Below are 23408 nucleotides of genomic sequence, written 5' to 3' on the forward strand. Positions count from 1 at the left end.
CAACCAGACAAGGATCAGTGAGGGTTAAGGACTGCAAACTGAGCATGCTTGGTACTTGCCTGATGGGGGCTGGAGTGGAAGAGCTTTGCAAACAACATGCAGTGAACACAGAAGGCCGCAGCCTTGGAGTGGAGGAAGAGGGCGGGGCGGCAGCAGCCAGTCTTGCAACTGAGCAGCTCCCGTTTCTTCTGCTTTAAAAAAAAGCGCAGACGATGGTCAGAAGACGGGCTCGTATTCTGCCCAGGGGTGTGACTGTATCGCTGTGAGAGGGCATCCTGCGTCTCCCCTTTGAGTTCCTGGTGCCTCCCTAAAGAGCCGCACCGCACAGTTTGAATAACACTGCTCTATCCACTTTCTTAACCTTATGCAATAATTCATAAACATCTGTAACCCCACACCATCATCTTTTTTCTAAATGGTCACCCAATGCTTTTTCCCTGCAAAGAAGTTTCTTCAACTCCGTGATTGTTTTAGTTGACACTTTCTGCACTTGTTTCACTTCTCTAATATCCAACGAAAACTGTGTGCAGTTTTCCAGTTGTAACTGCACAGTAGTCATGTGTAAAGGCATGATGATACTGGCACTTCTGTTTTCTAAACATTCCTAGCATGGACTTCTCTTTCAGAGCTGCTACCAACTGAGTTGAAGATTTTTACCGAGTATCCACCATGACCGGAAGTTCTCTCTCCTGGTTAGTGACTGCCAGTTCTCGCCACTCAAGTGAAGTTGGGGGGGGGGGGTTTGCCCAATGTGCATCACCAGAATACTTAGTGTATACCCAGTGCTTTTTTTGTGTAAAAAAAAAAAAAAAGGTGCAGGAACGCACAACTTGTTAATCTTTTATTTATTTATTTTTAAACTGAACTTTGAGGAGTTTTGCAGCCTCAACAGGCCCCCCTTTTGGTGACTGGCAACCAACCTTTATATTTGGCAACCATGGAGCACCTCCCCTCCTAAAAAAAAAAAAAATTCTTCCTCATAGAGATTTGAACCCCTAGCCTCTGGCTCCACAGACCAGCAGTTTAACAATTGAGCCACAGGAACTCTTAGACTCAAAGTGTTTGGAACTAATACTTGAGGCACTGATGGCCACCAGCTAGGCTCAAGACCTTATATATTAGTTCTGAGCACTTTGACTATAGGCTTTCCTATAGCCCAATGGAGAGAGTGCTGGGCTGTGGAGCACGAAGTCAGAGGTTCGAATCCCTCCCTAGCCTGCAGTTCAAAAAAACATGTGGAGCACAAGGTCAGAGCCGGGGGTTCCAAAAAAAAAAGAAAAAAGGGTGGAGCATGAGGTCAGAGGTTCGAATCCCTCCCTCAGTGAAAGGGGAAAAAAGTGCCGGAATGCTGTTCCAGTGCATTCTATTACAAAAAAAGCCCTGTGTATACCAAGGGGTATCTATGAGAGAAGTAAAGCAAGAGAAGCTAGGAAGAAAGAACAGATTACAAACATTGGCAAAGAGAGAAGGAAAGATCTCCAAAATGGATATTGAATAGTGTCAGATTGTAACAGATGCTGAAAAAGGAAGCACAGGTAAGGCTGAAATGTTATTTGGGAATAAGTCCCTTTGAACTTGATGTGATGTACTTCTGAATAGATGTGTATAGGACTGTCAAACTTTGTCTTCATGTTTCATCTGTAACTTTCAAAAGGGGGGAGGCACATGCTGTCCCAGCATCTCTCCATGGAGATGTGCGAGTTCCCTTTTCAAGTGGCACATAAGAAGCATCAGGATGTATCTCAGTATAAGAGAACACACTGCATGTAGAAAGTCAATCCCTGGCATCTCCAGGTTGAACTGGGAAAGACTGAGCTTGAAACTGTCTAGCTAATAACAGTCTGCCTAGACCAAGGGTGCCCAAACCCTGGCCCTGGGGCCACTTGTGGCTCTCAAGGACTCCCAATCTGGCCCTCAGGGAGCCCCCAGTCTCCAATGAGCCTCTGGCCCTCCGGAGACTTGCTGGAGCCCGCGCTGGCCTGATGCAACCGTTTGACCAACTGTTTGACCTCTTGTGTGAGCTGTGGGACGAGGGCTTCCTCCACTGCTTGCTGTTTCACATCTGGATGCAGCAGCAGCAGCAGCAAAGGAAAGGTTGGCCTTGCTTTGTGCAAGGTCTTTTATAGGCATTGAGCAAGACCTTCATTCATTCATATAAGTTCCATCTCTAATATATTCATTTATGTAAATTTATTCAAATTTGAAATGTAATTTAATTCTTCTTTTTCCCGGCCCCCAACACAGTGTCAGAGATGATGTGGCCCTCCTGCCAAAAACTTTGGACACCCCTGGCCTAGACCAATGATTTTCAACCTTCTTTTATCTCATGGTACACTGACAAAGTGATAAAATTTTCAGGGCACATCATCAGTTTTTTGACAATTAGCAAGGCACACCACACTGCTGGTGGGGGGACTCATATCACCCACTGGCCCTACTAATAAATAGCCCTCCCCAAATTCCTGGCCCCCAACACAGAGAGATGATGTGGCCCTCCTGCCATAAAGTTTGGACACCCCAGATCTAGATTGAGGTTCAAAACCTCTGCTTGAAGGGATTGCACTCTCCTTGAAGACACAGATTCACAGTCAGAGAGTGCTCTTGGACCTGGGGCTGACCTTGGAATGTCTTGTATAAATTGAGGCTGGTTTGCCAGCTGAGACCCTATTTGGAGAAGCCAGATAAAGCCTCAGTTATCCATGGAGTGGTTTCATTCAGATTTGTCTACTGTAAAGTGTTCTATATGAAGCTGCCCTGAAAAATGGTCAAGAATTTAGCTAGTACAAAATACCTGTATTAGGAAGCTGACCGACATGAGTCACTTTGATCATACCATATAACCTTCTCACATTTGCGGAGAGATAAAAAGGGTGCAATATTGAGAAACCAGAGTAGGCAGGAAAAAATTGAAGAAGAGATAGCAAGGAGTTATAACCAGAGGTTAGGGAGGGATCTGGGAGTGTAATAGAAGCAATGCAGCATGGAACCTACTTACTTCCTCCACTATAGATCTTTGCTCTCTGCTATCCTGGGAGCCAGGTATCCAGTAGTCCGGGTTCCTCAGCATTATGATCTCTGTTTCATTACCACACCTCTTTTTGCTGAAGGCACTGTGTGACACATGGATAGGCAGCAAGTTTATGGTCCACATAGGAATCACTGCAGTCCTGAAAGTCTGTGGAAAGCAACAAGCTCCATCAGCTAAGCAACCCCTGCCCTAATCGTGTTAGCAGATCACAGGAGAGGTGCACAGGAGGTACACACCAGCTATGTATGATGTGTTTAAAGCAATCAGCAAAGAGAAGCATGCATAGCTATATGGAGCTATAGCATATGGAGAAGCATGCATAGCTATATAACTTTTAGTACATGCACAGAACTTTGATTTGGAGGGAGGCAACAACAAAGATGCACATAGTAAACCTCTGACATCCTTGGATGTGTTCTGAAAAAAGGCTGCTGGGAGTTAATTTTCATAGTTTCCCCCCTGGATATATGTTATGAGAACAAAATTCAACTTGCACCTTCTTAACTGATTTTCTTTGCTATCTATGGCAATTGTCAGGGTCACACCAGAATATTAAAAAAAGAAAACCAACACTGCTTACGGACCTTTCTATAAACTAGTTTGTGCAGATGGATTAAAAAGAGCAGCAAATTGTTGTTGTATTTTCTTTCTCAGAGTTATGTGGATGAAAAACTAATTGTGAGTTAAGAAAGCAGGCTGAAATCTTGTGACTTCACTTTCAGGGATCCAAAGGTTTTTGGCAGCTTTACCTCTGTAGATGCCCTAGTTGTTCTTTTTGATTCCAGCATGTGTGGGGATGGGAGAACTCAACTACTATAAATTCAAGCTATGTTCTTAGACTACACCATGCCCTGCTTTTGTAATGCAAATGACAGGCACACAGTGTCTCTTTGATAATATGCAGTCAGGAGACAGAAAAGGTTTCACTCAAACAGTAAAAGTAATTCATAAAACTGAAAAGAGGATAAGAAAGTATTCTGATTTTTAAAAAAATTCAAATCAACTTCTGGCAATTTAAATATTTCAGAATGAAACTCTATTAAGAAAAGTAAACAATTAAGTTTTGCTTTGTTGGCTAAAAGGTTTTGATCTGATTCATAAAATAGCATGCTTTGAATTTATGAATGTTTTGAATAGTCAGCTAGTTGGTCAGAGTTAAACTGTATAATGCTGCAGACTCAGTAATCTTAAGACATTGCAAAAACTCTTAGTAGAACATTCTCTAGTAAGGTGCATAATTGTTGAGATGGGTGGCAGTGAAAGACTTACTTGGAATTGTGGGTTACAAAATAGATCGCTTCTCTTAATAATATGCCAAAATTTATCTACAGGCCATCTTCAAGGATTGCATTAATTGTGGGCAAGGCAGAAGCCTTACGGAAAAAAAAAACTAACTACTTTTTTCCCTCCTAATAAATTCAGTCAATAGTGTAGTGCCTTGATTAAGGCTTTTTTGGACATTTTCCAGGCTAGCTCCTGTTTGCTCAGTTGTTCCAGTGCCCATTTCTATCCTTTTTGAGCTGCATCTTGCTGCGCTGATTCATGAAATTTGCTTCTACCTTTGTTTTATTCTGTATCTTGTGCAAGGAAGCTGTTTTGTATCATGAGGGATGATTAGCCTGAAATTTGAAGGAGGGTAACTTAGCCTGATTTTATGTCAGAAACAGCTTCTGTAAAGAATTACTTGAAAAATGTTCTATAACCATAATGATGTCTTATTGCAGTGGTCAAGGCATTCGATTTAGGAATGCTGTTGATGCTTAGTGGCCAAGCTGGAAAAGATAATGTTGTACCGACCTAGTATATGTGTTTTCTGAAAGAAGTGGAAGCACCACATTGGGTGAAAAAGTTTTTTCTTAATGTATCAATCTGAATATAGTTCTCTGCACTTTTACTGTCTGCTGCTTTATTCTCTGACTACATTTAAAAAAAATCTCTGTTTAAAAATAGTCTCTATGATCAGATGACTGCTCTTGAAATGATAGCATTAAACGGTGAAGAGTGCATGGTAGGAAATTGTACATTTCTGTCACTTTGATTTCTTTGTTAGAGATAAAATGATGCAACTCTGAATGTGGTGTTGGCACAGAGTGTGATAATCCACCTCCTGTGAGGCAGGGACAACAAATTAGGCTGGTGCTCCAGAAGGGAATGATTGTACAAGACCACATCTCATTCTCTGCTGTTCAGCTGAACGGGGACGGAAAGGAGGACTGTTGCGATTGCTGACCTTCTCATCTCTGGAGGGGTGTGCTTCAAACAACCTGGGACTGTCTTCCTCAGAAGTTCTTCCAGCACTGAGGGCATTTATTTTAAGAATATGGGTTGGTTTGGTTTTTTTAAAAACATTTGGACAATCTTCGTTGGGTAAGCATGAAATCAACATGCTGTTTTCTTAGTTGTTTGCCACTGATGCCCAGTGCAGATGAAGCAGGAGTATTCTGAGGGCTCATGCTCCCTCTCTCTTTCTTTGCCCTCCTATGTGAATTTCTCCCTTCCCTTTTTTTTTTTTAATGCAACCATGATGTAATATACCTGAGTTTTTGATGCTGATTTAAAGCTAACTACAGCTCATCTTAATCCCGGTGCAGTGTAATGCTACACTATGGTTATGGTCAAAAAAGAGAAGGAGAATTCATTCAGGAGAGGAGGAAAGGGTGGTAACAGTGCTAAAGCTCCCCAGGCTCTCCTGATGTCTCGGCATGGTTAAGAGAATGGTAAATGTTACACTGGGCCACTGACCACTATTAAAGGACTATGATCAAGTTGAATGTGAGTGAGATGTGATGGAACATAAAGGAAGAAACAGCCTTTGAGATACTCAAGAATCAAGCCATTGTAGACTTTAGAAGTCAAAATAGCTGGCTTTTTTTTTAAATGAGTTGAAACTCCCCCGATGTTCAGATCTTGTGTCTGTCTTGCTATTTGTTAGTTGTATTCCAGTTACATGACTACTCTTGAGCAGTGTTTCTCAAACTGTGGGTCGGAACCCACTAAGTGGGTTGTGAGCCCACTTCAGGAGGGTCCCCATTCATTTCAATATTTTATTATTTTAGACTTGATGCTACCATGGTATGTGACTGCATTTGGAGAAATGTTTCAGATCTGTACTTTTAACAGGCTACTATGTATAGGCTTTTTACAATGATAGTAAATGGAAATGGGACTTACTCCTGGGTAAATTTGGGTAGGCTTGCAGCCTAGGATTGTTAAAAGTTTCCTTTTTTGATGTCACTTCCCATCGTGACATCACTTCCAGTGGGTCCTGAGATATTCTCATTCTAAAAAGTGGGTCCTGGTGCTAAAAGTTTGGGAACAACTGCTCTGGATTATGGTGATTATCCACTGCTCTGGATTATGGATGGAAAGTGGTGATTATCCCTTTGGAATAACTTATGTATTTTTGTCTTGTCTTAAAGATAATATGGAACAGTAATGGTATAAAACTTGCATTCTGTAATAGTGAGAAAAACTAGAACTATTGCTTTTCATTGAGTTTCTTATTCAAGATAGTCATAGTTCTATGTTGTTGCTAATGTGACCCATAAGCAGGTAGTAGCCTTGTTGTAGTGGTGCAAAATAACAAGCCTGGGGTGAAAATTATACACCATCATGGGCTGGTTGGTCTTAGTTAAGCATATTATCTGCTCATCTGCCCACTTCCAATCTCCTTTAGAGCCCCAGACACCCTCGCCCACCCTCTTTGACCCTTGCAAGGAAAGATAAACTGCATGCTTTCGATATACGTGTGCATTGGATTGATTCTAGGAAAGGAGCGTAAGCCTCACCATACATAATCACTGTTTTATGGCTTTCAGTCATTCCAAGGTGTTAATGCAGATCAAATGGAAAACACTTCAGAAAGAAAAGCTCTGGCTACTGCTCTGCCCTATATGTGGTCCTAATCGTTAATTCTTATTGTAAGATCTAAAGGTAATTTTGTTTGCTCTCCTAATGTGTTGCAGCTCTCCCAGAGGCTTGAGCATATCCTTTCTCAAATTCCCATCTTGATCAATTGTGTGCAAATAATTAAGCTTTTAAGAGATAATGGTATGAGGCTAATGTACACAACAAAAGTAAAGGTCTCCAGTCACTGTTTATCGAACAGTGGCCCAATCTGCTTTGATATCCCAAAGTGATTTTTGGTGATAAGTATTCTTCTCAGCTGAAATCAGTGCTATGTTAATAAGTCACTGATTTTTAAAAGTGTTCTCAGGGCAAAAATCAAACAAGAATGAGATGGTCTCCTGGAAAGCTGTTAGATAAATTAAAAGGGAATTGTGAGCAACAGCGCAGAATGCATTTCGTATTTCTTATTAGTATGGCAGTTCTCAGGGTTGTCACCCATTCTCTGTTGCAATGCAATGTCTGTTATTGCCTGTAGCATGTGCTGTGGGTGGGAATGCAACAAAGCTTTGAATGTTTGTTCAGCAACCTAGCCTGTGGCATGTTGATACTTTGTCAAGGGTTTTTTTTTTTTTAATTTTAAAATCTATGAAGGAATGATTCATACTATCTGCAAAAAGTTTATATTGCAATAAAGGCACGCAGGGTTTCAAATATTTTAAGCATGTTGTGATTCAGCTAAGAAAAAAAATACTCATTGTGAGCTTTTGCTAGAAGAGAATTAGCTACATGAAGTCATGGCTTTCATGTGATTATAGCAATTATACGGTTTCATGAAACTGAACATTTAGGCTACACTAAGCCAATACCAGATGGGATGGGATGGGAGGAACGGTCAGATGACTATGAACTCATCAAACTTTTAAGGAATTTTTTTAATGGTACTTTTAAAGTACTTGTGTTGTTTTTACAGTAGCTATATTATTCCAATGGCTAATTTTATCTGTTCTCATCTCTCTGTAAAAAGTCCAGAACAATTGAAAATTGCTTAATGGAGACAGGATTCTCAATCCCAATAACTTGGGGCTATTTTGAAAATTTTTGCTTCCTGTACAGAATTAGGCACAGCTTGCTCTGCTTCTTAATCGGATCACATGCAAGGTGGCAAAGCAGAATAAGAAAGAGAAACAGTGTTCTTTGTAACATCCGAGTAATGCAGGGCCGGCCTTCCCATGAGGCTGACTGAAAGGCTTGCGTTGAGTGGTGGGTAGGAGGGGAGTGGCAAACTGACAAGGAATGCCTTGCAATCCATGTCTACCCTCCAACCCACTTCCCATCAAGCGGCTTCAGACAGCTGTCTGATTTTCTTCCTGGGATGAAGATCAGGCCAGCACCAGCCCATCCCTTCTTCCAGCACTGCCGGAAGGAGAATAAAAAAAGTTGTCGCTGCCACTTATCACCACCTCATTTGCCTGTGCCCAGCTGCTTAAGAAATGTACAGATATAGGTGATTCCAGATCTCCAGGAAAGGGGGCCAGGCTCCCAAGAATTGCTCCTTGCCCACACTCAGTGAGAGGGTGAAGATGGCAATGACACACAAAACAGGGATGGAATTGGGCTACCTCAGGCAGTGCCTAAGCTTTGACCAAACCTGGGGTAATATGTAGTTACTCCTAAGTCAAAAGTAGCTATAAACAATCGCAAGTTACATACTGTAAATCTTTATTGCAAGTGTTTGGGAACAACATAAGGGATTGCTAGCTTTAGCATGGAAGACTGTGGGCTCAGTTCTGAGTCATTGCACAGAAAAGAAGGGATAAGATTGAGTCTTGGTAACAGCATGATGTAACATCACAGCCTGTGGTATTGCACCAAACTACCTAGGCATCTTGCAGCATTACATGATTGCAGCCGCATGGATTAGCCTTTCTTTGCTAAGAAAAGTCACTATTCACTATTATATAATATAAAACTGTTGTACAGAAGACATAGGTAGAGATGTTGGAGCATGACGAAAGCACTGGGGAACAAAGCAGAAATTAGAATTCTAAGGCACTTTGGTCAGCCCAATTGGTTCATTCCCACAAAAAGTCTAGAAAAGGAGCACTGTAGACACTAGGGGGATTTCCTAGCCCTCTAGCCTTACATAGCTATTATCACTGAATCTAAATTGTTGCAAGCCCACTATGTATGCTTGACTATACAAATTAACGTAACTCAAATGTTTTATAAAATTTTTTACTGCAAATAAGAATGAAAGCTAGCTGTTTGCAGTGAAGCCCAGACATATTTTCAGAGTACTATGACTCTAGGTCAGTGATTTTCAAACTTTTTCATCTCACGACACAGTGGCAAGGCACTAAAATGGTCAAGGCACACCATTGGTTTTTTGACAATTGACAAGGCCATTGACAATTGACACCATGCTACCAATGGGGGGCTAACATCCCCAATGGCCCTGCTAATAAACGACCCTCTCCCAAATTCCCATGGCACACCTGGGGACCATTTGCAGCACACCAATGTGCCATGGCACAGTGGTTGAAAATGGCTGCTCGAGGTGGACAATACTTTTAAGACAGTTAAAACTATAGAGCTAGCAAAATAAAAAGTGCCTGAATTACAGCATTTTTTTCAAATAACTTTAGACAAATCACTTTGGGCCCAATCCTATCCACATTTCCAGCAGTGATGTAGCCGCAATTCAACCCCAAGTTATGGGATCAGATATTCCCTTACCTTGAGGAGACCTCCGGGATTGCCCCGCCACTGCATCAGCTCTGGAAAGTTGGATAGGATTGGATCCTTTGTTATGTTAACGGAAAGTATTCACCATGTTTAATTACAGTTTTAAAGTGTTGTTGGGATTCAAAAATGATATATTTGTTAAACAAATATCTGCATATACATTTGTTTTTAAGGATGACAGAATATAATTACGGTTGTACTGTATAATGTTTTGTTTTGCTTGTTCAGTGTAATGGTAAGAAATCGTGTGTTACATGTTTAAATATGTTCTTGATCATTTGTAGCAATACCGTAATACGTCATTTTAAGTGTACTGTAAGTCGAAGAACTTAGGCAGAACTTAATAATGTTTTCAGAGGCTGAAAAATATTGTCTTGCCCAGGTGCACCTCCCTGCTCCAGTTTACTCTTTTTGCTGATCCTGACTCTCACATAGCAACCTTGTTTTTGTCTTCATTGCACACTGGCTTACTTGGAAGTAAATGTCATTTGAATTAATGAAATGATCTTCCAAGCCAGAATCTGTTTTGGGGGCAAGAAGTTGTTAGTGCCACAGTCCAGTTTTTTTTTTTTTCTTTTCTCATAAATATGAGTCAGGGAGGGGGGAGTCCCCTTGAGAGCATAGGAAAGCATTTCTCCTCATCACTGCACAGCCACAGCCAGCCTCAAAATATTGAAAATTAGGCCAAGGGGTTTCTAGTACCTTTCATTTCACATATCTGTAACATCTGCACTTGCAGACTGCTCCAGAGATTCTTCATGTGTGGGAGATTACAGGTAGATAGCAGTGGGCATTCCCTTATCAAATCTCCTGTCCATACTCACTGCTGATGCCTGGCATGTTGCAAACATGTGTTTAGGAGTAAGCTGCAGTCTTCTCTAGTGAGCAGGTAGTTGCCTGATGACTTCACACAGTCAGTTTTTCTGCTATATTTGTATCCATGCAAACTGTCCCTAAGTTGGAGACCACGTACTATGTGAGCCGGCAGTTCAAGAATACTTTGCAGTAGTTTCCACAGTCATGGCAGCTCCAGAAAAGCAGTCTGAGCAGTGTATGTATTTATTAAATAGAATTTTCAGAGGATTATGAGATCATTAAAATGATTTGATTTGGAAAAACATAAACAACTTAGTCTAGTTCTTCCCAGACTTTTTTGACTGGCAGCTCCCTTGACCTACTGGGCTGTTGGCCATGGCTCCCCATTAGGGCTGCAATGCTATACATTCTATAGGGCAGCAAGTTTCTTGTGAGGATTCTTTGGCTCCCCTGGCGGGTTTCTGCAGCTCCCTGGGGAGCCACGACTCAGAGCTTGGGAACTATTGGCTTAGTCTTTGCTTGTTCAAACTTAGAGTACATAGCATGTATGTGTTAATATTGCACTAACAGCATTTTAAGCTAAGGTAAGATATATTTTTCTCTTTAAAAGGAAAGATCAAAATGCATTATTTTGAAATAGTATTGCTCTTGGTGTTTTGATCATTTTACTTTACATTAAGCAATGTTTACTATAAATTCCATCAGTGGAATTAAATACTGCATTTGTGGCATATATCTAACTCTTGAGGAAATAGAAATCGTTAATAAGAGGATATTTTCTGAACTGAAAGCTTAGCAAAAGTTGTATTCCTGATTTAACATTTGTATACATTCTTGGCAGCATTTGAACACTGCAAATGAAGATGTACATAATGCAAATGATTTAATCAAATGTAGATTCATTAGAACAGGGGTCTCCAAACTTTTTGACCAGAGGGCCGCATCAAATATCTGGCATGGTGTTGAGGGTCAAAAAAAAAAAAAAATTAAATATAAAATTTAAATGAATACATTTGAAGATGGAACTTAGATGAATGAATAAATGAACGAAAGGGCTCAAATTTCCAGGATTTCTCCAAGACCCAACACACCACATAAATAAAACACAGACTTAAATGGATTCCCATTTCTTCACCTCACAAACAGCTTACTTAAATGTACAGGAGTATATTTACTTCTGAAACGGAGACTCCTGCGTTGGCTTTGTCATGTTGTGAGAATGGGCGATGGTCAGATCCCAAAGGATCTCCTCTATGGAGAACTTGTGCAGGGAAAGCGCCCTACGGGTGGACCACAGCTGCGCTACAAGGATATCTGCAAGAGGGATCTGAAAGCCTTAGGAATGAACCTCAACAGATGGGAAACCCTGGCCTCTGAGTTTTCTGCTTGGAGGCAGGCTGTGCAGCATGGCCTCTCCCAGCTTGAAGAGACACTTGCCCAACAGACTGAGGCAAAGAGCCGAAGAAGGAAGGCCCATAGCCAGGGAGACAGACCAGGGACACACTATGCTTGCTCTCAGTGTGGAAGGGATTGTCACTCCCGAATTGGCCTTTTCAGCCACACTAGACGCTGTGCCAGAACCACCATTCAGAGCGTGATACCAGAGTCTTTCGAGACTGAAGGTTGCCAACAATATTTACTTCCTCCCTGGCCCTCAGAACACCTTCCGGATGTGACCAGAGCACAGCTCTGATCATGTTTGGCCATGTGGGTCAGAGGCTCTCGGGACTAGAGGCTGGCTGCGGGCCACATCTGGCCCCTGGGCCAGAGTTTGGAGGCACCTGCATTAGAACAAGATCCAAAGGCAGTGTTAGCCAGTAAGATGCAGGCCTCACAGCAGTATCAACCAGAATCTGTTGATATACAAAATGGACTTTCTGTAATATAGGGAGAGAGAAATAATCTTGTTTCAAATGAGAGTTAAAAGTTTGTGTTACTGGAGCACGTATCCTCCCTCAGTATCAAGGTAGTTGCTTGTATCCTAAGTAGCTCTTTCTACACTTCACTAATCTTTATAATTGGCTTGTCTTTTTACTGCCATTAATTATATGATGTAGTAGCCCATTAATAATAATGAGAGTGACACACCTTAGCATTTTCATCTTTAATTACAGATACTACACTTTTATGATTCAACAAAGTCGCTGGTAAAACTATCATTTTAAAATACTTTTGTTTCATACATGTGTTTATGTTTGTTTATCTTGGTTGTCTTACAGCATCCTTACCCTTCAGAAGAACAGAAAAAGCAATTGGCACAAGACACGGGGCTCACAATACTTCAGGTGAACAATTGGTAAGTAATTTTACTTTAATGTTTACACACAATCAGTATTCCAGCCTCTGGCAACCTGCAGCTAATGATTTGCTTTATGATGATGCATCCTTTCGTTGCCTACTTTCTTTGCTAGTTTATGGATGCCAACCTAGCAGTGCCTAGAGAATGTTTTTTTTTTTCAGCTATGGGAACTAGTTACTTTACTGCTGCAGAATTATGGATATTTGCTTTCCCATTGCTTGGTAAATAGCTAGAGCACATAAGTATTTGTGTGGTGTTTGGGCAGAATAGATCTCTTTTAGGCCACCTTTCAGGAAATCAGTTTCTCAACTCAGAGGAAATTACATATGAATTAACCATTATTATACTACTTTTGTTTAAAGTCATTTCTCTCCAGCTTGGTTTGTATTAAATTCACACATGCTGCAATCCAGCACAGAGGCTGCTTCAGTCCCATTTAAGCCAATGGAAGTTGAGCAGCCTGAGCACAGGATTGCAACCCTGGTTGGCAATCTGTTTCTATAATGGCTTTATTATAGCTTTAGTTTAAAGAGGAAAAAAATGAAACAAATCTGCCCAAAATCTTTTTTGAGAAGAAGAAAAAAGGCTGTTTAAAAATATTATCTTCATGCTGTTTCTGATGACATGAGATCTAAAATTGGCAAACAAAAATGTCACTATCAGAATTTTAAAAAATGATTTTCAGTGCAGGCCTATCCTCCTCCCCCCGAGCTGGCATAAGTCCCTTGTGTCAACTCCAGGCCTTTGCAAACATGCTGTAAAGCACATTCACGAGGACTCAGAGGAGGGGAGGCCAGTGCCCAACGGGGAGGCCAGTGTGGTGCCCAAACACAGTGAGTTTGTACCAGCCTGGGCAGGCCAGCACAGGGAGTGGGAGAAGGCAGTAGGAGAGTGGAAAAGGGCTGGAGAGGGGCAATTTCTGGGTGGGGTAGGCCGATGGTGGCCTGGGAGGCAGATTGGGCCCAGGTGGAGGTAGGACTGGCTGCAGCAGCACAAGCCAGATCCTGGCTTGAGCAGCCTTACATGAGCTGCTCGGATTTGCACCCACAAAGTCATGGGTGCAGATCCAAGTAGCCCCATAGGGCTGCCTAGGGTGTTTCCTGGGGTAAGGGAAATGAAATCCCCTTACTCCTAGTTGTACTCCAGCCCCAACTTATCTCACGCTGGCGACATTGCAGGCCTACTGCACCCTAAGTGCATGCCATTTATTTTTGTACTGAAGTGTAGATTTCGTGCAGTATACCAGAACAAGGTTTATATCTGAGGCATATTGAAATCTAATGCAGTGTAAAATTAAGTGTATCTAATTAATTGTCCTAATATTTTTAAATTAGCATTTACGATGTGAAAACCTTATCCTCTTTGAAGTAATATCCAGAAAATGGCCAAAGCTATTTCAAAAGCTTGTCGTGGGAGGGAAGTAAGAGGAGAAATGGAAGAAGGCCAGTTTCCAGACAAAAGAATTTCTTAAAGAAAAAAAAATTCCATAAGTGTCAGAGATTAATATTGCTGAGACTTTGATTACATGGCCTAATCCATTTTAGTGAATAAATTTTGGTTTTGATGCCTATTGCACCTGCATTAACCAACCTTTCTCAGCTAGAGTGACTTGGGGCCTAGAGGAGAGGTTTCAGATATATTAAACCCTATTACAGAAAATGTAATTTCTGTCAATATAATCCTGTGTATTCTTCAATTTAGTGCTTTGGAGATAACAAGCTACTTACAATATATTTGCCTTCAGAGGATTAATTCACAAAGTGCTCTATCTGTGAGACACAGACGGACTCACATAATCAGAGCTTGTAAGGGTTATCAGTTTCTGTGACCTTACAGCAGACATGGGAGATCAATTTGTTGTAGTCTTTTAAATACAGTGAATAATGAAAAATATGGAACACTTTGTATGTTGAATTGTGCTTTCTGATATTTTTTTTGAATGCTGTATTAAAAACCCATTCTCAAATGATAATAATAAAAATTACATGTTAATTGCTAATTGGGACATCAGAATTTAAAGGTGCACTTGATGCAGGTTTATTACTGTAACTTGACTGGGTTGTATGTCTTTCTGTTTTGGTCTGTCTGGTTCTTATAAAACTTTGCACGTATGCAATGCAGTTATGCAAGGAAAATACTGTTTGTTGATCATGCTAGTTTGCAGGGATATTGGAAAATATGGTACAATATTCAGAATGTCATATGTCAAAGTTGCTGGTTTGCTTTTCACCTAGCAAAAAACGGGGCTCAAACCAGACACAGTTAAGCTACCTTTATCTCCTATTTATTTTAATAGGAAAGCTAATACTGCACATGCTTAAATCTCTTCTATTGAAATCAGTGAAATGGCCGTGATGTATAAGAGTAGCTGTTATGACTCAGATATTTAAACTACCGGTTGGATCTGATCAAATGCAGGCTGAAGGAAGCCTGTATAAACAAATTTTCCCACTTGTCACTTCCCACTGCAGCCCCCCAAAAACTGCTGCTCCTCTGGGTTCCAACCAAGTTGCACAGGATGGCATGTGGCATAGGAGATTGTGTTGGGGGGGGGAATCAATGACATTTGCGCAGAGATATCTTCAGCAAGTGAGTCTGGTCATGCAAGATGCCTGTGTCTGATTTCATTGGATTCTGCCTTCACCTACACTCTCTTGAGCTACGTACCATCCTGTTTCTGAGGGCCCTTCACACTCAGAATTAGCTTTTTAGGGGTACATGGGGCTGTAGTGGAGAAACAAGAGCAGGAAATTCTCCTTCCGTGAGCTTCCATGAGCTTTGCATTTCTTTGGAAACCCCTTCTTCTACCATAAGAACAGCCTGTTTCTTAAGTGTAGTGGGTGGCTACCTTTCACTGAGTCCCAGGTTCTTAAAGAAACATGAAGAAAGCGAACCAGTTTTCTTGGCACTACAGTCAGCCTCCAAATATCTTCTGCCCCTGCTTCCAGGCTTAAGATGCTGTCCTACCCCTGTCCTAAAGGAAGCAAAAACAAAAGTGGTTTTGTTCATACACCACAACTGGGTTGTGACCCATACTCTGAAGAACACTGTCTTTGAGTATGCGTTCCTCCACAGCAGGGGTGTCCAAAGTTTTTTGGCAGGAGGGCCACATCATCTCTCTTACACTGTGTCGGGGGCAGGGGGAAAAAAGAATTAATTTACATTTCAAATTTGAATATATTTACATAAATGAATATATTAAAGATGAACTTATATGACTGAATGAAGGTCTTGCAATAGCTCAAGGCCTATAAAAGGCCTTGCACAAAGCAAGGCTGGCCTTTCCTTTGCTGCCGCTACTGCATCACAGATGTGAAACAGCAAGCAGTGGAGGGAGCCCTCAACCCACAGCCCACGTGAGAGGTCAAACAGGCGCCCTCACGCTGAAAGCAGTTGTGTTGGGCCAGTGCAGGCTCCAGCAAGTCTCTCGAGGGCCAGAGGCTCATTGGTGCCTGAGGGCCACATTGGGAGTCCTTGAGGGCCACAAGTGGCCCCAGGGCTGAGGTTTGGGTACCCCTGCTCCACAGTGACTAAAAACTAAGCATGTGTTTAATACCCAGTGTATCAGCACTGGCTTTTTGCTGTTTGATTTTCCTTTGATTTTTAAAGATTACTAAAGCAAAAACATGCTCCATGGGCTTCCACTTATTATTCTTAAGAATCCTGCTTTTCAGCCACAAACATTCACAAAATGACTTACATCGCTAAATAAACGATAGTTCCTGCTCCAAAGGGATCATAATCTAAAAAAGATGTAGAAGAAACAGCAGCAAACAAGTACTAGAAAAGCTACTATGTTGGGATGGAAAGGGACAATTGCTTTCCCTTTGCTATGAGGAGCTCGACTTTAAAAGGGCCTCTTTGCTCAGTTAGCAGGGTACACACATTTCAAAGAAGTGAACCAAACTTTTGCTTGTCAGCAGCTGAGTAGATCATTACTGATCATTTGAGTGTAACACTTTTATAAGCTACATAAAACACAGTCTTTAAAATGTTATTGCTCATAGCCCTTTAACAAGCTACTGTTGTTTTATAAATAGGGCGCGTACTTGGGTAGGTGTCATAGCTCAGTTATAGAGCACCTTCTTTGCATACTGAAGGTCTCACGTTCAATCCCTGGCAACATCTTCAGGTAGGACAGAGAAAAATTCTCGTCTGAAACCCTGGAGAGTTGCTACCAGTCAGTGTTGACAACTCTAAGCTAAGCAGACCAATGGTGTGAGTCAGTATAAAGCAGCTTTCTATGAGACTGAGAAATTGGCTTGCTCAGGGCCACTCACTGAAGTGAGCTGATTGGTATAGTGCAGTGACTTAAAAGACTGAGCACTTTCAGGGCCTCCCTGGTTTGAATCTTGCTTCTGTAATGAACTCAGTAGGTGACCTTAGGCAAGCCCTCTCAGCTCCCCAGCTGCGATACTTACCAGCCTTACAGAGTTGTTGTAAGAATTACAGTACTTTGAGATAATACAGTACAGTACATGTCAGATGCTTTGTACATTCAAAAAGCACTGTACAAAATGCTTTACTAGCAAGTAGAATTCTAACTTTATCTGTTCTTAATCTAGCAGTCAGAAACTGGCTGTCCCTATGGCCAAATCTGACCTTATAAATTATGTCACTTCCTGCCAAACCCCCCCCCCCCAGTGTGGCAGAGAGGTGTGGAGAAAACTGGCCAGCCTGTGTGGAGATGATGCAGCGCTACCTCACTGGGGCAAGCAACTGAATATATGAAGGTGCCTTATACATAGCAAGACCATTGGTTCATCAAGCTCTGTATTGGGTTCAGGTCCTAGATTTGCCTATTCTGGGAATCAGTAGTTGCCTGCCCTGGTGCAAGGGGAGAAGAGCACACAGTGTTGCAGTATACAATGCTACAGGTTTGGGGGTTGTTCCCCAAAGTCCTAATCCAGTCACTACTGCATCATCTTGAGTTGTCTTTGACCGCATCTCTGCAAGCACTTGGATTGCAATAACTGAATTCAGTGATAAGTAGACTAGAGATAAGTAAAAATGGTATGTTCTGAAATGTGGAAGATTTGCATGCAACACTTCTTAGCTAGTCGGGAAGTATATTGTATTTTGGGGGGCACTTGTTTGCTACAAGGGAGCTAACCTTTGTATTCATGGTTTATTTTTCCTTCATTCAACTAGCTCATAAGTCAGCCACAGCTTTCAGAAAATCTTGTCTTCAGTTTTAGATCTTTCAAAACTTGTTAACACACACGTACATTTTTGTATTAATGGTGAGTCATTATAAATCACTGTTGCAGTGATTAAATGAAATGCTGAAGGGCAACCTGGGTGCAGATCAGTCATGAATTATTGGCAGCAAAACAACATACGGGAATTTGTGACATATGCCTGAAAAAACACAAACTTGTGACTTGGTGATATGGTTCTCCAATCCCTGTGTTATGCGATTAGGTCATTAAGTGAACATTCAGTCCAATCTGTTGCCTTTGTTGTGTAAACATACACTCCCTGCCAGACACTAGTTGGCTGCAAAGGCTACTGGAGATAGATTGCCTTCTTTGCATTAAGAGCCTCTCATAAACAAACATACATACAAACATACAACAAACCTTTATTAGGCATATATTAAGAGCCTCTCTTTTGTGTAAACAGACACTCTGCTGCAGGCTATGGGAGATGTGATTGCCTCAATAAGAGCATCTTTATTGTGCTTTGCCCACTGTCGTATATGTGGTCTGTCATTAAGCAAACTGTTGTTAAGCGGCAGGCACCTGTACTGGATTATATTGCTCTTCTGGAAGAAGGAGGCTTTTTCAAAACACTTCTTGAAAATGGCTGGATGATCTGTGCCATACTTTGGATGCCAGTAGCATTTGACTTTATTTATTAAAGGGGTATTTGAACTGCATGTAGAAGTTTGGATGAAGCATGCCCTTCCCCTCCCCCCACGCAGTTAAGCTGTAGTACCTGGGCATTAAGTGAGAGGGTAGGCTGTGCCCACTCACAATGTACACATATGCTTAACTGTAAGGGGTTGATTCAGGTAGTTAAGTATTGACCAAACCGGCCCTCTAACTCAGTGGTTCTCAAAATTTTAGAGACCCTAGAGGTGGCTGCCTGATTTATAAATCCAAAAGATGTGGCTATAATGGTGATTGGGCAGCAATACTCCCCCCCCCCCATAGCAACTTGTTTAACTGTTGATGCACATAGCACCCAGACCAACTTTTTAAATGATACTGTATGGTGACCCACCTAGTTGACAAAACTTTTTAAAAATAATTCACCTTACCAGCTGCTCAAGCCTCTATTTTTATCCTTTTTACTATGATTGGGAGGGGAGCGCCTTCTGGAGCATTTTTTGAACTCCACTTTCATCAGATCAGGACCATTCTGGTGGCCTTGGGTTCCCCTTCACCTGGCCTTCATTAGGAGCCAAGGCACGGTTGCCTACTCATGAGTAAACATGCATGTGTAGCTCCATTTCAGTTTCCATAGGGCTCAATATATGTCAGCTGGGGGGACTTCTTTCTGGAATGTTTTTGGGGACCTGCGTTCATCAGATCAGGACCATCCTGGTAGTGTTGCTTTCTTCTCAACCTTCCCTTCAAAGTGGAGGCACAGTTGCCTACCCATGAGTAAAAATGTGCATGTGCAGCTCAGTTTCAATTTCCATTAGGGCTCAATACATTTTCATAGTCAGCTCTCAGCTTCAGTTCAGTTCAGTTCAGTTTCACAACCAACCAGCGATTGGGTCACAACCCACAGTTTGGGAAACACTGGCTTAAACTAGAAGTGCAAAATACTGTAATAATGTACCTTTCAGGGTTCTTGAAAAGCCAAAGTACTACTTTGAACACATTGGAAAAAAAGATGGGATACAAGTGGATTGAATGAATGAAGGAATGCCAGTGACTTATGTAGTAGTAATGATAGGTAGCAGTATTTCAGTTCAAGCTTTATTGATACCTTAGGAAGGCACATTTATTAAGGAATAATACTGATTCCATAATATCACTTATTCTGTAGCTATGTCTCGCTATAGTAGAATTAAGTAATATACTGAACATAATCTGAATATAGTTGTCTGTAGCTACCCAGGAGAATGTGGTAACCTTGAAAACAGTAAAGCATGTCTGGGAAGCAAGAATGACCCTTTTTCTTTTGCTCAAAATGACCAAGGGACATGAATGTGCTCACTCTTGCTCTCTTTTTCTCTCAGTCATGTCCCATTCTTCAACATCTTTCACTTGGTCAGGAAGAGCTAGTAGAGAAAACTTCATATTTGAGTTGAGAAATAGCATCTTTTGCTGAGACTAGTTCAAATTTTGCCTCTAAATGGCTACGTTCTCCCCTCCCAAAGCACACATACACACAAGAGAACAGTCTCCTTTCTAAATGTTTAATTTGTTAGTTAAAAAGAATTTAGGTGGTTTGGAAGCTATTTTTAATAGACCACCATAAAAATAAAATTGAGGTTCCAAAAGATGTGAGACATTCTAATATCCAAATTACTGCCACATGATTTATAGAGTTCCTTGTTAAGGTCAATTCACATAACTATTTAAGAATGGTGAGATGTGGTTTCCTGGGTGGGTCACGAGTGTTGAATCCATGCTAAAGTTTGTGGTTCCTGATTGTATCTTGATTGTGGTTTACTACACATCCACACAGCATGTGAGCCTATGGTAGAGCAGTCAGATGGCCAGTTTTCAACAGATTCTAACCATTCATTTGTTTTTAAACATACTCCTTTACATTCTAGTTGAATTTGAATTGCTACTGCTGTTGCTATTGTTGTTTGTTATTGATAGGAGTGTTTGAAAATGATTTTTTTTTTTGTAATTTGAAAGCCAGAAAGAGGTGTTATGTGTTTTTATTCCAATTTCTCATTCCAAATTCTCATTTTTACTAATTTTATACATGAATAAAAATTAAAATTCTCATTTTATTCTCATATTATTAATTTTAAACACTTTAAAAGTGTACTCAGTAGGTGATATAGTGTCAGCAGATGCAGCACAGTTTTATCTCAAACTGGAAAAGTAATCGATTCTAATTTCTGGAAAATATCTTAAACAACAAAATGTGGTGTTTTGTGTTTTTAACAGAAAAAACACCTCTAATTATTAATGTATAATGTGGTCTGGGGAGATCTAACCGTTTTTCTTTCCTTGGCATAGAATCACCACCTTCTCAGAAAACATAGTAGTTAACGAGATATGTCTTCTGAAATTCCCTCCCCCTGGAATTGAGAACAGCTCCTTCTTTAGAGTCATTTAGGTGGGGGCTTAAGACCTGTTTATTTAGGGAGGCCTTTTATGCTGATACTAGGGGGCATGGTACTTTTTGAATGGATTTTAATTTGGGATCCAGGCTTTTATTGTCTTTTATTTTTTTAAATGTCTTTATATATGTACATTATGTTTTTAATATGTTTTTAATTGTGAGCCGCCTTGTGTATCCTCTTTGGATAGAAAGTCGGGATATAGATTTCTTAAATAAATAACAAATAAATAAATTTAGTTAGGAAAGGAAGCTATAAACTGGTGCCCCCTACTCCAAACCCTACCAGATGACTAAAGAATTTCATGATTGACAGAACCAAATGCTGCTTCAAGGCCAGGAAGAACCACCTTCAGTCATTTTCAATACACAAATTGTCTGCCAGGGCACCAAGATGATTTCTGTCCCAAATGCTAGTTTTGAATGCAGGTGTCTATGGCTCTAAGTTGAAATTAGTTTCCTCCAAGAAATCTTATTTTTGTAGAATCTCTGCTATTCACATTTGTTAAGATGCATTGGCTACTGGTGGCCCTCATCCCTCTCAACTATTTTTAATTAACCAAGTTGGGGAAGATTTGAGCACGTAAGTGGTTATCCTGTTGTCTTCGTGAACCTTTTCCATATTCTCTAGTTCGGTGGTTCTCACACTTTTAGCACTAGAACCGACTTTTCAGAATGAGAATCTGTCAGGACCCACTGGAAGTTATGTCATGACCAAAAGTGACATCATCAAGCAGGAAAATGTTTAACAATCCTAGGCTGCAATCCTACCCACACTTACACCCAGGAGTAAGTCCCATTGACTATCATTGTTAAAAGAATATACATCGTAGTTAGTTAAAAGTACGGGTCTGTAACATTTCCCCAAATGCACTCACATACCATGGGAGTATCAAGTCTAACATATTCAAAATAAAATATTGAAATGAATGGGGACCCACCTGAAATTGGCTCACGACCCAGCTAGTGGGTCCTGACCCACAATTTGAGAAACACTGCCCTAGCTAACACTGATCCAAGCAAGTGGGAACAGTCAATGCCTCCAGCTTGGTTTCTGTCACAACCTTTTCATTACATTAGCCATCATCGTTATTAAGCTGGATCACTATACCAGAGGTGAATTGCATCTTTAAACTGAGAGTTGAGGTCAGCTTTTTTTAAAGTAACAGATAAATATTTAGTAACCAAGGTGAGTCTTTTAAATTATTCTGCTATCTTTTTTTTGTTATTGTCAAGTAGACATGCTGAATTGGCATCCATGTAAAAACATGAATACTTTTATGAGCAATCAAAGATACAATAAATACAAATAGTTGGCTGTAAATGTTAAATCTTTCTCAGATTATCATCGCTAACTTGAACAATCTCTAAAATCAATCAGAGATTGTCATGTTCAAGGATTGGTCTGCTTTTTTTTTTCCCAAGCTCAGGCATGATTTAACAATGCCCTTACACATATTGTTTAAACATTTAGTTATGGATTGTTTTCTCAGTATAGTAAAAAGATGGCAAGGCACTAAAAATGAGAAGCAAGGAAAACAGATGGAGCAAATAATGCATGTTATAAAAGGAAATATACATATTGTATCATGCTTGTTCTACCAAACAAAATCGAAAACTAAACACAAATCTTCAAGGGGAGTTTTTTTGTTTTTAATAGGCAAGTAGTAGGTGCTATAAAATCAGAATGGCTCCTTGAAAGTAAATCATTTTGTTATTTAAAAATATTTGGCACAATGCTGCCAAAGCAAGGGCCCAATCCTATCCAACTTTCCAGCGCAGATTTATCCGTGTCAATAGGCATGCTCTGCATCCTGAGGTGAGGAGGCAGTCACAGAGGCCTCCTCAAGGTAACAAGGGTTTGTTCCCTTCCCTTGGGACTGTGTTGTGGCTGCATTGACACTGGAAAGTTGGATAGGATTGGGCCCTAAAGCACTTCCATCAGCTCAGTCCTATCCAACTTTCAAGGGCTGATGCAGGTGTGCTAACAAGTCACATGCTGTATTCTGCAGTGGAGGGACAGTCATTGAGGGACAGTTATTGAGGGGGTGATCGGTCATTGAGGCTGCATTGTGGCTGTATTGGTGCTGGACAGTTGGTTAGGACTGGGCTGTAAGTCCTGTTGAATCCCTGGAAGAATGAAAAACTTGCTTGAAATAAGTGGGACTGACTGATGCTTAACTTTAACTGGATCATGCCCATTGAACATATGCATATTAAATTAGGCCTTCAAATTCATAGTGTGCAGCAGTTTGGAACAGATTTCCACGTTTGGAAAGCGCAAGTATTTTCAGTAAGTCTTAGTTAATTGTTTTGCCGTTCACCTGAAATGCCTTTCTGTGATGCTATTTTATATCTGTGGTCTGTTTCTCTGTCCTTAAATGGAAGCAATCAGGAGAACTTGCTGAAGTA

General features: G+C 40.8%; 1 protein-coding gene across 1 annotated transcript in view; it reads left to right on the forward strand.

Annotated features, from left to right (window-relative positions):
• Positions 1 to 23408, forward strand: part of MEIS1 (Meis homeobox 1) — a 176894-nt gene that overhangs the window by 127926 nt on the left and 25560 nt on the right. The window contains exon 9 of the mRNA XM_066640137.1: positions 12658 to 12734. Coding sequence (XP_066496234.1) covers positions 12658 to 12734 — 77 coding nt within the window. The remainder of the gene's footprint in view (positions 1 to 12657; positions 12735 to 23408) is intronic.

This window comes from Tiliqua scincoides, chromosome 1 (genome assembly GCF_035046505.1).
Source record: "Tiliqua scincoides isolate rTilSci1 chromosome 1, rTilSci1.hap2, whole genome shotgun sequence".
Lineage (NCBI taxonomy): Eukaryota > Metazoa > Chordata > Lepidosauria > Squamata > Scincidae > Tiliqua > Tiliqua scincoides.